The 15,402-nt window shown below is 36.7% G+C and overlaps 1 protein-coding gene across 1 annotated transcript; it reads left to right on the plus strand.

Annotated features, from left to right (window-relative positions):
- Window positions 1–2,532: 2,532 nt before the first annotated feature.
- On the plus strand, window positions 2,533–14,091 carry LOC107744277 (docking protein 1-like). Its single transcript, XM_016557820.1, has 3 exons — window positions 2,533–2,578; window positions 10,175–10,215; window positions 12,413–14,091. The coding sequence occupies exons 1-3, from the start codon at window positions 2,533–2,535 to the stop codon at window positions 13,523–13,525; spliced, it is 1,200 nt and encodes a 399-aa protein (XP_016413306.1). The 3' UTR covers window positions 13,526–14,091.
- Window positions 14,092–15,402: the final 1,311 nt, after the last annotated feature.

The following is a 15,402-nucleotide window of genomic DNA, read 5'->3' on the forward strand; positions in this document are numbered from 1 at the left end:
TACGTGAGACACATCGTGACAAACCCTGTCCTTGCCAAATGGTTTACAGTCCTTGGACTTGTTTTTGGAGAGGAGGAGTGATATCAGCTTTGGCCTTTGCTCTTACCTTTACTACAGTTCAAGGAGCTTTAGTAACTGAGTACTCTGTTAAATAAATAACCAAAGACATACTGTACAAGAAATGTAAAGCACTAATGAATACATTAATGGAAGTAGTTTACACAATTCTGATCTTTCTTAAACAGTGTATAGGCTGTTCTGGGCTTTATTCTTTGTGAAATGTGTCTTGGATGCTGCTCTATTGTATAATGCAGGGTTTCCCAAACGAGGGTGAGTTAATGAAAAGTCAATTATAATTAAATGCAACATTAACAAAATAAAGCAGACGGGCTGAATGTGAATGCATATTCAGTCTTTGACAGCAGGTGAAAAGCAGTGACATAGTGTTTCCTTGGTTACCGCTGTAAACAATATTTTAATATGCAATATTAAATTTAATATCAACATTTTTTGATGATTGAGTCAATGGAACTCGATTTTATTTTATTTTATTTTTGTTTGTTTTATTTTCCAATTCATTGCTTTAAATATAAGCAGTCATAAATGCAGTTTCAGATTTTTCTCGAGGTTAGTTTATAACGTTTGCAAAGTTTTTTTGCACCAAAAAGGTTCAATATTTAAAAAAAATTATCATTCATCATATCCACACGTTCCTTTACAGCATTGTGCATTTTGATACTCAACATGGCAAGCGCTGTGATAGAGCCATATATGTTTAAGCCCAAGTCAAAAGAAACTGAAACAGCACAACCACAGTGATTGCAACAGTCTGTTTCAGCATGATAACTGTTTTTGCTCGCTTAAGTGCTTAATTTTCAGTATATAGTTTAAAAGTGCTGCTGTCATTACTGTCATATTACATTAGATGCTGCATGTACACAGGTATGAACTGATTTTATTATCAACACTCAAACAATGATATGCTTGGAAGGAAGGCTGTGCAAAGTTTTTGGAGGTGCAGTTTCTTTACTTCCACTGACAGAACAATGTCTCGAATTTGACTGTCTAACTCGATGTCTTTATCCAACAGCAGTATTGTTCTTGTGATTGATGGACAGACATGAGTTGGTCAGAACACACCTCACTGATTACATACGGTGATGATTTCACGATTCTCCCAATTTCAACTACAGGTATTTCAGAAGGGTAGAAAAGAATAATTCATATTATGGGGAGTTCTGAAACTTGCAGTATGTTTTATTGAAGAGTAACCTCTTATACAGGTGCATCTCAATAAATTAGAATGTCGTGGAAAAGTTCATTTATTTCAGTAATTCAACTCAAATTGTGAAACTCGTGTATTAAATAAATTCAATGCACACAGACTGAAGTAGCTACTTCAGTCTGTGTGCATTGAATTTATTTAATACACGAGTTTCACAATTTGAGTTGAATTACTGAAATAAATGAACTTTTCCACGACATTCTAATTTATTGAGATGCACCTGTATGTGTAAATTATCAAGAACATTTCGATCCTCTTTGATTTCATGACCTCTTCAATGGAAATAAAACTGAAATAGCGATATATCAAATTGTGATTATTAAATCCTGCAATTTAATTAAAGAAGTATAGATTCAGTTGCGCTGCATGCTTTAGAGTGAAGAGCGGTACTGTGTTCATTTGCATGCATGCAGCTTATAATACAGTGTTTTCACAGTGACTTGGTTCACAATAAATGTTGCTTCTCACGAACTCATTCTCTGCCAGCGCTGTTTTACGTCTGAGTAATACATGCATTTGGGAACGCAACGTGAACCAGGTCTGATTTATTTACATTCGCAATTTCGCATTCCGATATTTGGCAACATTTTTGTGGACAGAAGTTTACAGCATTTCACCAATATTCTGCCAAACTAAAAGCTCAAGGATTTGTAATGTTAAAAGCATGAGTGAACGTTTGGAACTGAAGAATTTAAGACATTTTTGAATTGTAACTTGTAGTGTTAGTTGGCTCTCGCAAAGAGTGTATCTGTTGCTGTGTTAAATTGTTGAAACATAAACTTATTTCAAGTAAATATTTTGGTATTCACTGAGAAAAAAGTTTGGGAATCCCTGATATAAAGGAAGGTGCGACAGCAACATAACATGCACTGTTTTTCCAAGTTGCTTTTTAAGTGCCAGTCCTCTATCTGTCTTGTTACGATCTACTCAAAGTGCAAAGGTTTTTTTTTTAACCCGCATGTGTCAAGCCACTATCTTGTTTCCTCTTTTTAACTCTGTTATGTTATTTTTATTTGTAAGTGGGAAGGCAAATTCTTACACTTTGTGTGGCAAATAAAGAGTTGTCTTTCCTTCGTCATATCCAAGCATGTCACAGAGCATCAGACATTTGGTTTTAAAAGAGCTTTTGCTAATTATTTGAGAATCAAGATGTAATTCATACTATTGAATGTTACCCTAATATCAGTGTTTGGACAACAATGGAAGGTTGATAATGCAAAAGATTAATCAAATCTAAATATTTTGAAATGTCCATGTTCATCTCCAGTTTCATGAACGGAAGTGCATGTGTCGGTATACCTATTTGGTAACTGATAATTCACTTTGGTGCCAGTGTTGGGGATCAAGTTAATGTTTTATTTATGAAAAAAAAATATATTAAAGATTGAACTGTGAAGTTACTGAATCACTCACATCTTATTGTGACATTGGCTACATATTGACAGGATAGTCACTGTGTGCCCCGTGCAGTGTGACTGTTGTATTCTTAACTTTTACTGTTTTACCTTTGGTATGCTTTCCAAAATGAAGTAGACTGTTACGAACAAGATTTTTTTTTAATTGTTAGTATTTTCAAGTATTTTACTGCTAGACTATTTTCATATAAACTGTATATTATGTTATTTTACATGTTTATTAAGCCTATTAAAAAGTGCAGCAGAAGCACATATCATCTGATTACTTTTGGATGCAGATTTGAGGAAGTTATCATTCACTCACTCTCCTTCTTTCTGATCATTTGCATAATTTCCATCCTGCACACTATATTCCTCAAGTGTTGCCTTACATGGCTATACAAGTTGCTAGGACTGTCTCGGTGAAAGAATTTCCCTTGCGGTAATTTTGGGTGGCTCAGTAGCGCAGTATGCGGTATTATCGGCATATATATATATATATATGTATGTATACACACACACACACATACATACATACATACATATACATATATATATATATGTGTGTGTGTGTGTATACATATATATATATATGTATACACACACACATATACAGGTGCATCTCAATAAATTAGAATGTCGTGGAAAAGTTCATTTATTTCAGTAATTCAACTCAAATTGTGAAACTCGTGTATTAAATAAATTCAATGCACACAGACTGAAGTAGTTTAAGTCTTTGGTTCTTTCTTTTGTGATGATTTTGGCTCACATTTAACAAAAACCCACCAACTCACTATCTCAACAAATTAGAATACTCCATAAGACCAATAAAAAAAAACATTTTTAATGAATTGTTGGCCTTCTGGAAAGTATGCTCATTTACTGTACATGTACTCAATACATGGTAGGGGCTCCTTTTGCTTTAATTACCGCCTCAATTCGGCGTGGCATGGAGGGGATCAGTTTGTGGCACTGCTGAGGTGGTATGGAAGCCCAGGTTTCTTTGACAGTGGCCTTCAGCTCATCTGCATTTTTTGGTCTCTTGTTTCTCATTTTCCTCTTGACAATACCCCATAGATTCTCTATGGGGTTCAGGTCTGGTGAGTTTGCTGGCCAGTCAAGCACACCAACACCATGGTCATTTAACCAACTTTTGATGCTTTTGGCAGTGTGGGCAGGTGCCAAATCCTGCTGGAAAATGAAATCAGCATCTTCAAAAAGCTGATCAGCAGAAGGAAGCATGAAGTGCTCCAAAATTTATTGGTAAACGGGTGCAGTGACGTTGGTTTTCAAAAAACACAATGGACCAACACCAGCAGATGACATTGCACCCCAAATCATCACAGACTGTGGAAACTTAACACTGGACTTCAAGCAACTTGGACTATGAGCTTCTCCACCCTTCCTCCAGACTCTAGGACCTTGGTTTCCAAATGAAATACAAAACTTGCTCTCATCTGAAAAAAGGACTTTGGACCACTGGGCAACAGTCCAGTTCTTCTTCTCCTTAGCCCAGGTAAGACGCCTCTGACGTTGTCTGTGGTTCAGGAGTGGCTTAACAAGAGGAATACGACAACTGTAGCCAAATTCCTTGACACGTCTGTGTGTGGTGGCTCTTGATGCCTTGACCCCAGCCTCAGTCCATTCCTTGTGAAGTTCACTCAAATTCTTGAATCGATTTTGCTTGACAATCCTCATAAGGCTGCAGTTCTCTCGGTTGGTTGTGCATCTTTTTCTTCCACACCTTTTCCTTCCACTCAACTTTCTGTTAACATACTTGGATACAGCACTCTGTGAACAGCCAGCTTCTTTGGCAATGAATGTTTGTGGCTTACCCTCCTTGTGAAGGGTGTCAATGATTGTCTTCTGGACAACTGTCAGATCAGCAGTCTTCCCCATGATTGTGTAGCCTAGTGAACCAAACTGAGAGACCATTTTGAAGGCTCAGGAAACCTTTGCAGGTGTTTTGAGTTGATTAGCTGATTGGCATGTCACCATATTCTAATTAGTTGAGATAGTGAATTGGTGGGTTTTTGTTAAATGTGAACCAAAATCATCACAATTAAAAGAACCAAAGACTTAAACTACTTCAATCTGTGTGCATTGAATTTATTTAATACACAAGTTTCACAATTTGAGTTGAATTACTGAAATAAATAAACTTTTCCACGACATTCTAATTTATTGAGATGCACCTATAATGGAAGTGAATGGGAATCACGGCTTTGAGAGTCAAAAAACATACACAAACAAAACCAAATTAAACCCTGCGGCTCGTGACGATACATTGATGTGTAAAGACACGAAACGATCGGTCTGTGCAAGAAAATGAACAGTATTTATATCGTTTTTTTACCTCAATGTCCGAACTGTCCTGAGCGCGTTCTCAACAGCCGGCGCGTGACGCGAAACCTGGGCTTCCATACCACCTCAGCAGTGCCACAAACTGATCACCTCCATGCCACGCCGAATTGAGGTAGTAATTAAAGCAAAAGGAGCCCCTACCAAGTATTGAGTACATGTACAGTAAATGAACATACTTTCCAGAAGGCCAACAATTCACTAAAAATGTTTTTTTATTGGTCTTATGAAGTATTCTAATTTGTTGAGATAGTGAATTGGTGGGTTTTTGTTAAATGTGAGCCAAAATCACCACAATTAAAAGAACCAAAGACTTAAACTACTTCAGTCTGTGTACATTCTCTTAAACAGAAGAGAATGACAAAATAACGATCCACATAACAGAACATAAACCTGACAATAAGATTGTTAGGCTATTGTTAGCCTATATGTATAACAGTTCGTTCTGATCCTCGAATCTGACTGGACAAGAGACTTTTTATTGATATTTCCACCTGCGCGTTCTAGACGGGCTATCAGTCAGTCTTTAAACCGTTCGTTCAACTACACGTTCAAAAACGCTGATTCATTCAAAGAGAGACGTAATGAAACACGCTGTTGAAATCATTTTAACTTTGAGCACCACGTTAGAAGGCTCAGCTGACCAGCAATGCATCGATGCTAAGAGAGATTTGGGTTTCCTTGGACATGACAACCTATTTTCACAATATACTGTATATGACTCGCAAGTAATCGCACATGCTTAGTTGATCTCTCATTCGCTGTCTGTTTAGGCTTGTTAAGTGCAAATCTATGGAGCTTTTGTACAAATCATAATGGCACACATTGGTATCATTACGAACTTATTTAATATTCAGTACACATGCACTAAGTGTAAAACAAGAAGGGCATAACTCTATGAAAAAAGAAAACGCAAAAATCGCGTTTGCTGCGGTTCTTGCATTCCACTGCGGTTTGCTCGTCAGTAGTGCGATATTACGGTTATCACGACAGGCCTTGCTCTGTAATTAAATAACGCAGCCCTATTTTATTACTGATTCATTTAATTGTGGCATCGATTTAGGGTTTTGTAATGTGATATGCATGATTTACATGATGTTGCGTTTAGTTAAACCAAGGTTTGTATTTGTATCCATTGGTGTTGGTGTAGTCTTGTTGGTACAGTCCTCATTGAATGCACCAGTCAGACAAAAGGGGCAGTTTTTAAAAGGAACGTAGATACACAAACATCTGCAGAGTGTGGAGGAAACAGAGCATGCTGGGTAATCTCATGCATCTTCTATACCACTTTGACATCTGCTGTCTGTACTGTAGCTTTTGGCATTGTGCAATGGTCAGGTGTTGGATTCTGTCTAAAATCTAGACGTTTGTGATTCATTGTATTGTGTTATCTTCTGCTTGTAATTGGTAGAACATTAACCCTTCACTTTATGGGTGAACTCTTATGACTGTCTTGTTGTGTACAAGGAGTTGAGTTCAGTTCGCTGAAAGTTACTATTGTGGAATATAGACTTGTGAATAGAATTTGTGGTGAGGTAGGGTTGCCATTAAAGTGAAAGTGTAACATTTCACAGTTTAGCAAATGGCTTATGTTGTTCAGATAATTCCACAGATTAGGCTAAAGTCCATTTCACCTAAACTTTGATGCTCATAAAATTAATCTATATGAATCAAGCAGTTCAATCCAACTTTTCTGAAGAGACACAATTGCTTTATATGATACGAGGGTAAGTAAATGGGGATTTTCAGTTTTTTGGGTGAACTAACCCTCAATTCTCTCAAACTGAGAATTGAGAAATCTCTTCCCTGATCTTTTGAATTGTACTATAAAACTTTCTTCTTAGTCCGAAAACACATTTTTATTGAAACCAAGCTGTCAACAACAATAGAATACTTGGAATAAAAACAGATATATATAAGTTGTCCAAATGTGCAGTTCTTAGTTGTGGAAGAAAATTGTCACCGTATAACTTTCAAAGGATTCTAATATTTGGGAAGTGCTATTTATTTTAACAAAGTGCCTGATCATGTTAGTAGGGCATAATTTTTTATGTCACAATTGGACAAGCTTTGCAATAAAGATTTTACTGATACCAAATACCAATAGTTAGGTTCGACCACAGTGGCCAATAACAATTAATCAACCGATAGTTTTTAAAGTAGATACTGAATGAAAACTAAAATAGTGCTTTACTATTTAAAAAAAAAAAAGTACTGAACCATATTTTGTAAATAAATAAAAATATTAATATTAAATATAAATTATATATTGATCATTAAAGTTAGCTCATGGATGTTAACAGAAGCAACTTTCAAATTTAAAAATGTATTAGTAAATGTTGAAATTAACACTCTAACAAGGGACAATAATTCAACAGCTTGTATTAACCTTAGTTAATGTTACAAATGGACTCTTATTGTAGTGTTACCATTTCATATCAACAGTCATACTTAAAGATGGCCATCTATAAATATCTACACAAAAGCCTTAGCATTGAAATTACATACATATGGATACTGTATGTATACTCGCACTTTGTTTGCTTCTATTTTAGAACACTTGATGATTATCTAATCAAAAATAACAAAATATGGCAGTCGGCAAAACCGATCAATCGGTCAACCTCTAGTAAGGAATCATGTAGTTCTAGTCATGTAGCTGTTCTATTGCAAAATTGTTTATTTTTGTTTCTGTGTCGGTTTATGAAGCCATCGTCTGAACGGTCAATTTCACATTGTTCCTTTTAGCAATGAAAAACATTCATATTGTGATTCCAATTATATACAGAAAGTGAACAAAGAATGCTCCTTTTATAAACACTTGAGCTGTCAATCATTTTAGTCCAGTGCAAGTTCTGCTCTTTTGCCAAACTCCTGTTATCGTTGAATCTGTCTACAGTGCATGATGAATCTCATATTTATAGAACACAGTGCCTACACTTTGGTTATGGTGAGAGCATTCTCGAGAGTATATGAGCTTGTGCTAAACAAAACTCAAGCCATTACATTCATGTGTTCAACATTGACTACAATGTTCAGTATTAATACTGTAATCCACACTTTTCACAATTAGTTAGTCGTTGCAACTGTAATCATAGTTGCATTTCAATAGTTTTACTTGGATAATTCTTATTTCATATGCAAAGATGTTTCCCAATCATAGCAAGTAAAATTTGACTGCTTTTGATGTAAAAATCCTACCGATATTACACATGGACCTCACATATATATATTAAAAATAATAATAATAATTCATGGCCCCTTTAAAAATCACAATGTTTTTTTTTTTTCCTTTTCATGTAGTAGCCTGGCTTTAGTAGTGTGTACATGGTGTTAGTGAATACAACAACGCATCTGCATCACAATAGTGAATCAGCGTGAAACTTGGCCTTTTTTTGAAGGTCATTATTTTTTCTTATGTTACAAACAATGTGAGGAACTGACCCACACTCCTTCTCTCTCTCACACACCCATATACACATAGATGTCTTTTGTTCGCTGCAGAATTTGCTTTTCATTGTCCATCTGGAGGAAGGGGATTGAAATTCATTGTCAAGTTCCTCTTGTTGACCTCAGCATTATGATCCAGATGCTAAATAAAGAAAGTGACATAAATTTGGCACTCCTCTTGCATGAATATTTTATGGCCTTGATTAAGGGCCGCTGACATTAACAATAATTTGCCGCTACCTGGAAGTTGTTAATTTTTAAAGTCGGCATTAAACGGAAGTTGCGATTGTCTTTTCTTCTCTACTGTGACGTATATCCGAGTGAAACGCCATCTGAAATGAGAGGGCGGGACTTGATTTCGTCCTTCGGGAATTGATTGGATCGTTGGAAGTTGGGGCGTTGCTAACAAAATGGAGGCAGATCTGAATGCCAGTTTGCAGTTAGTGGTGGGGGATTTCTCTCCACTGAATTCACCGCCGACACCTAAGCATAATATAACATGTTAATATAACATGAATAAAGGTTTTATTTATTGAGGACGACGACGACGATCAACGGCACAAAACATGCCTAAACAGCGCGCGCGAGAGACAGAGAGAGAGAGACTGCCTGAATGACTGAGCGCGTCCTCCATCAGGTTAAGTCATATTCATGAAAAAAATTAGTTTGCGATGTCCTAAGAGTAATGTTGTCATAATATACTAATATCTTTTCAATGTTTAGGGGTAACGTACTCCCTCATGACTGGTGTCAGTGCTATAAAGTGAAGCATCAGCTTCAGCTTTTCCCCCTGCCGTTTATTCCAGCATTTACCCCTCCATACCACCATAGCTCGTGACCGGAAGAGAAGATGAGTCATTTTGTGGGGGAGGGGAGGTTAACGTTTTTGATTAAAGATTACGAGGGCGCATGAATTTTAAAAAAAATAATGAAGTGCACGGATAAATTATTTATAATAAACACTACAGTATTCCATAAAAAAATAAGAATTTTCAATTTTGATTTCATGGTGACTTTAAATGATTGGGGAAGTCCAGCAGACATCACCAGAGTTTGATTTAAAAAATGTAATAAAAAAAAAAAGAAAAAAAAGAATGCATTCACAAAATCATTAATGCATATTTAGTTTTTGCTCCTAATAGTATTTGCCCATTTTAATAAAATGCATTTGATTAATAAAATTTTGAAGTCATAAAATGTAATGAGAATAATGTTGCAAGACAATAAATAATATATAACATTTTAAATAAAAACAGGAATAATCCTAATAATAGGATCGTTGTTGTACCATTTTAACAATGAATGAATTCTGTTCAACTATTTGACAGGAAAGTAGGGTAATCGCTCACGGCCTGTAGTCTCTGATAAGCAGAAGCGTATCTTTGCTGAACTTAGCAGGGAAATAGCATGCGGGACCCATCAAATGAAAAACATCCTGGTTGTACTTTTTTTATTTTTACATTGTGGATTGTTCCTATGTGATTTGAAAAAGACCAGTGTTGACCAACTTCCTGAGATTCAAAGACCTTTCAGTTTTACTTATAAGCCACATTTACTTACAAGCCACACACAAAATTGTTATAAATTGTATAGAATGAATCTCAGCAGCTTGATTGCTTATGTTGTCAGTGCATAATTTTTTGTACTGTCAAATGATAACTACAGGTGCATCTCAATAAATTAGAATGTCATGGAAAAGTTCATTTTCGCTATGGAAGAGACAGAGTGAGTTTTAGTCACTTCTGATTTTGAAATGTCCTCAATTAAAGCATACTGAGATTTCAAACCAATACAAAATCAGTGTGAATTGTTCAAAATTATCAATTGCATTTGCTACCATTCTACAGAACAGATTAAATCATCTGTTCTGTAGAATGGTAACACATGATAGATGACCTTCAACACTGACTGCATTCAGCCTCAGCCTTGTATATATGTAGCTCTCAGACACTCACACCTTATAATGTAGACTGCTCACAGTGTGTCTTTATTTATCTAACGGCTGTTTGCATTAACCCAATATAGTTGCAGACAGCTGGCCTCGTACTACAGATGACATATAAAGCAGGAACTTAAGCCACTGTTGTTTCCAATTCTGCTTCCTGTCATTACTATAGAAACTGCCTTGGTACAGGAAGCTGGCCTTCCTCTCTCCCTTATGAGTGGGTGGAAGGCAGAGCTAATGCGGTGAATGACTATTGAATGCAGGTCATGATGGTTTGAAAAGATTTAGTTTAGGGACCAGATCTCACTATTAACTAGTTGCTTATTAGCATGCATATTACTAGCATATTGGCTGTTTATTAATACTTATAAAGCACATATTAATGCCTTATTCTGCATGACCATATTTTAGATCCCTTAATACTAAAACCCCATACCTAAACTTAACTACCTTATTTAGTTTATTATAGTTTATTGAGGCAAAAGGTCGTAGTTAATATTTAGTTAATAGTGAGAATTGGTCCCCAAACTAAAGTGTGACTGAAAAGATTAATAAGCCTAGTGTGCTGGGTCCATTCCCCCCCCGCCCAGTAAGATCAGAGTTATTATCATTAACCAAAAATTTTCTAACAAAACTGAAATAAAAAAATTAAGTACAAATAAATACAAATTTTGGGTAAAAAAAAAAATAAATAAAACAAAAACATAACCAAAAAATACTACAATTCAACTAAAATTTAAATGAAAATTAAAAGCATAAAAATAAAAATTAATTCAAAATATTAATTCTATATAATCTATCATCTATATCCTTAAATTGAATGTTTCGTCTATAATATTATATAAGTAATACTAAAATAATATTAATAAGATGATGACGTTTATTTAAAGAAGGTTCATTCAAATGCCAAGTTAAATGTCCATGTGCATAAGATAATGAAAAATAAAACACTGACTGCATTCAGCCTCAGCCTTGTATATATGTAGCTCTCAGACACTCACACCTTATAATGTAGACTGCTCACAGTGTGTCTTTATTTATCTAACGGCTGTTTGCATTAACCCAATATAGTTGCAGACAGCTGGCCTCGTACTACAGATGACATATAAAGCAGGAACTTAAGCCACTGTTGTTTCCAATTCTGCTTCCTGTCATTACTATAGAAACTGCCTTGGTACAGGAAGCTGGCCTTCCTCTCTCCCTTATGAGTGGGTGGAAGGCAGAGCTAATGCGGTGAATGACTATTGAATGCAGGTCATGATGGTTTGAAAAGATTTAGTTTAGGGACCAGATCTCACTATTAACTAGTTGCTTATTAGCATGCATATTACTAGCATATTGGCTGTTTATTAATACTTATAAAGCACATATTAATGCCTTATTCTGCATGACCATATTTTAGATCCCTTAATACTAAAACCCCATACCTAAACTTAACTACCTTATTTAGTTTATTATAGTTTATTGAGGCAAAAGGTCGTAGTTAATATTTAGTTAATAGTGAGAATTGGTCCCCAAACTAAAGTGTGACTGAAAAGATTAATAAGCCTAGTGTGCTGGGTCCATTCCCCCCCCGCCCAGTAAGATCAGAGTTATTATCATTAACCAAAAATTTTCTAACAAAACTGAAAAAAAAAAATTAATTACAAATAAATACAAATTTTGGGTAAAAAAAATAAAAAATAAAACAAAAACATAACCAAAAAATACTACAATTCAACTAAAATTTAAATGAAAATTAAAAACATAAAAATAAAAATTAATTCAAAATATTAATTCTATATAATCTATCATCTGTATCCTTAAATTGAATGTTTCGTCTATAATATTATATAAGTAATACTAAAATAATATTAATAAGATGATGACGTTTATTTAAAGAAGGTTCATTCAAATGCCAAGTTAAATGTCCATGTGCATAAGATAATGAAAAATAAAGTCACAAACACACCGTCACATTTCTGACATTCTCTGCAGGTTATGTTCTCATTTGAAGCTGGACGACGATGTGAGTCTGGGCCAGGGAACTTCACCTTCGAGACAAAGCAGGGAAATGAGATATTCCACATAGTTGAGGAATCCATTCGGGAGCAGAAAGCCCAAGCTGAAGAACGACACCAAAGCTGTCCATCATTAGACTCTGACTGCCCAGCTCTCCAGCAGATCCGTGCTGCCATCTCGGAAGCAAACAGTCGTGAACCAGATGGAGATTCTGGTGGTAGCAAGCCTGGGTCCGCGGATGGTGTTTTTGGTAGAAAAGAGAACGATGGGAAAAATTTTAAAGGCCGAAGCCTTCCAGAGCCGCCGCCTCCCGTTGGTGGAACCCCGCCACGATCTCCCATGCCACGTGGGTCCAAAAATATGTTAGAGGACCAAGGGAGTCTGTACTCAGAGCCCGCTGACTCGGTCCGTGCACCGCCCAGTCCAGGGGACTGTTTATACTCAGACCCGGTAGACAGTATCAAAGTCTTGCCCACTCCTAACCCACGCCTCAGGCCGACTGGCGATGAGGGGGGTAGCCGCCACCCGGGCATCAAGCCTGAGCCATTCTATTCAGACATCTATGATCAGATCAGTCTTGACTTGGTGCAGAGGACAGTGGCATTGGGACTCGATGGGCGAAGCAGGCACCCTGCAGATGGAAGTCCTACAGAGCATATATACGATGAGCCAGAGGGACGTGCTGGATCTGCACCGCCTATTATCACGCTTTATGATGAAGCACGGTTGGAAATGCATTCCTGGAGAACCAGGGGAATGGAGGAGCCTCAATGTCATGAGGTGGCTCAACAACCACTGCCAGTGCCCAGACCAAAAGGCCCCAAACCTGTCACAGCACCCAAACCAGGCAAAGTAGCACTGCCCAAGAAAGACACTCCTCCTCTGCCTCAAATTAAAGGCAGTGCTAACCTGAACAACAATAACAGTAGCAACAGCCATAACAGCACGGAAGGTGTTAGAAGAGATGCTGGTGCAGGAAACACTGTGGAGCTTTACAGTAAAGTATCTAGACATCAGCCGCCTCCAAATGCATGGCATCCTATCATGCAGTCTCCAGACATCATCTATGACAACTTAGGTGACATTTGACCTAACTTTTTTCAACATTTAGGCATTCTGGTCTCCTTTTTCTTAACCCTTAGATGTTTCATTGAAGGAAATGCGTTCATGGTTAACAAGGGAGCGCTCCGTGTCAGTGCTTGGATTGAAACCTTAGTCATATAGTCACTGACTGTCAAAATGATTGAGAGCTAAGACTGTTCAAACCTTGTGTGGATAATGCCCTCTGAAAGGGCTTGTACTGGCACATGCCAGAGTTTTGCACTTCTTGGGCAAAGTAGTCCTGTTTTGTAAATCTGAGTCTGTGACTTCTGGAAGAGATTACGAAGCACTTGTCAAAACACTCGGCTCCCTGGAGAATTTGAGTGTTGTTGTGTGAACGGTATCTGCCAGATCCAATTTAATGGTTGAAATGCAAAGACAAAAAGGTCAGTTATTGCACAGACAAACCTTGAATTGTTTTCCATGGAGATTGTAGCAAAAGGATACTAATCCACTGCTGTGAGTGAGTGTGTGTGTGTGTGTGTGTGTTTTATATATATGTGCGTATGTGAACGAGTCAGCAGCTGTGCTGTTGTTTAACATGGCGATGATAATAAAAATTATAGTACAAGAGAATTCTGTAGTTATTCTTGCTTTTCCATTTCCAAAAATATACATGTACATGCATATCGAAGGAAAAATCTGGACTTGGCTTGTTAGGAGGGCATGCAATCACTCTGAATGCCCGATCCTTCACTCTCGGTCCCTTATTCATCTAGTCCTATGTTGTCCTGAACAGTGTCTGACATCTGAGGGATAATCCTGATGCAAAGTGAATATTAACCATCTGTGTAAAATAGGGGCCTTACTTCAAATGGGAGTTAAATGTTGGCTGAGTTTATATGTGTCTGCCTGGCAGTGTGTGAAGGTACAGACTGTTCCCTGTCCTGTTTTCTTTCTCGTTCACCCTCTCACTCATTTCCTTTTGTCCTCTCTCCAGTCTCCCCAAGTCTTTTCTTTCACTGCTAAAGTTTGTTTTCTTTTGAGCAGTCTGCCAAAATCTGATCTATTCATCACATTCTGCTGTATTTTTTCAACATTTAGTGCTCTTAAGCAGAAAAGCAGTGAATGTGTTGACAGAGCAGAGTCCTTCATCTAAAAAGAATGCATTGATTTGGTCCAAGGTCTGACTTGTTTAAAAATGCACAGTTTACCATCATACTGGGTTGCAGTGCTAAATTTTAACAGCGGATTACTCATAGGTATTAAAAAAGGAAGAGGACTGTCAACACTTTTTTTCCCCTCTTATTATTATAGTCATTTGCAGTCAGTATTATTTTTAATTTAGTTTGACAGTTATTTGTCTATTTAGTTACTTGTTGTTGGATATAATACAAACATACTTTATAAATATTTGAGACAAGCATCATGCTAAGCACAGATGTTTTCTATTTAGAGACCTATGTTACCACTAAAGCTTTAAATAGTGTATGTGTCTTAAAGAGGTCAAGTTATCAGTTTCAGTTTTGGCACCATGTGGATAAAAAAGGTATACATTGGTTCAGTTTGGATGCACTTCTCATGTTGTATTAGTTCCTGTTTTCTTGAATGTTCCGTTTATGTTTTCGTTCCGCTGGCCACTTGATGCTTGGATAACCGAACGGAAAACAGAACTGAGCTATTGTTCTCTGAAGTGTGAAGCAAATGATGGGGAAGTGCATTCGTTACTTGAAAATGTTACATCTTGCAACCAAAATTCAACAAAAAGAATCTCACAGGTTAAAATACAATCTGTACTGTACTTAAAAGTACACATCAGCGAACATCATTTTTGCATTAATCACCTAATATGTACTGTATATTATTTAAAGGGGTCATAGGATGCTACATGCACTTTTACAATTGTTTGAACTGAAATGTGTGTT

Source organism: Sinocyclocheilus rhinocerous, unplaced genomic scaffold (assembly GCF_001515625.1).
Source record: "Sinocyclocheilus rhinocerous isolate Xijiao unplaced genomic scaffold, SAMN03320098_v1.1 scaffold648, whole genome shotgun sequence".
NCBI classification, from domain to species: Eukaryota; Metazoa; Chordata; class Actinopteri; order Cypriniformes; family Cyprinidae; genus Sinocyclocheilus; species Sinocyclocheilus rhinocerous.

What these genes read in the sequence shown, in the direction of transcription:
- LOC107744277 (XM_016557820.1), top strand. Translation starts at nt 2,533, where the DNA reads ATGTCCATGTTCATCTCCAGTTTCATGAACGGAAGTGCATGTGTCG. An exon ending in GAACGGAAGTGCATGTGTCG is followed by an intron (nt 2,579 to 10,174) that starts GTATACCTATTT and finishes TCAATAAATTAG; the next exon opens with AATGTCATGGAAAAGTTCAT. An exon ending in TTCGCTATGGAAGAGACAGA is followed by an intron (nt 10,216 to 12,412) that starts GTGAGTTTTAGT and finishes CATTCTCTGCAG; the next exon opens with GTTATGTTCTCATTTGAAGC.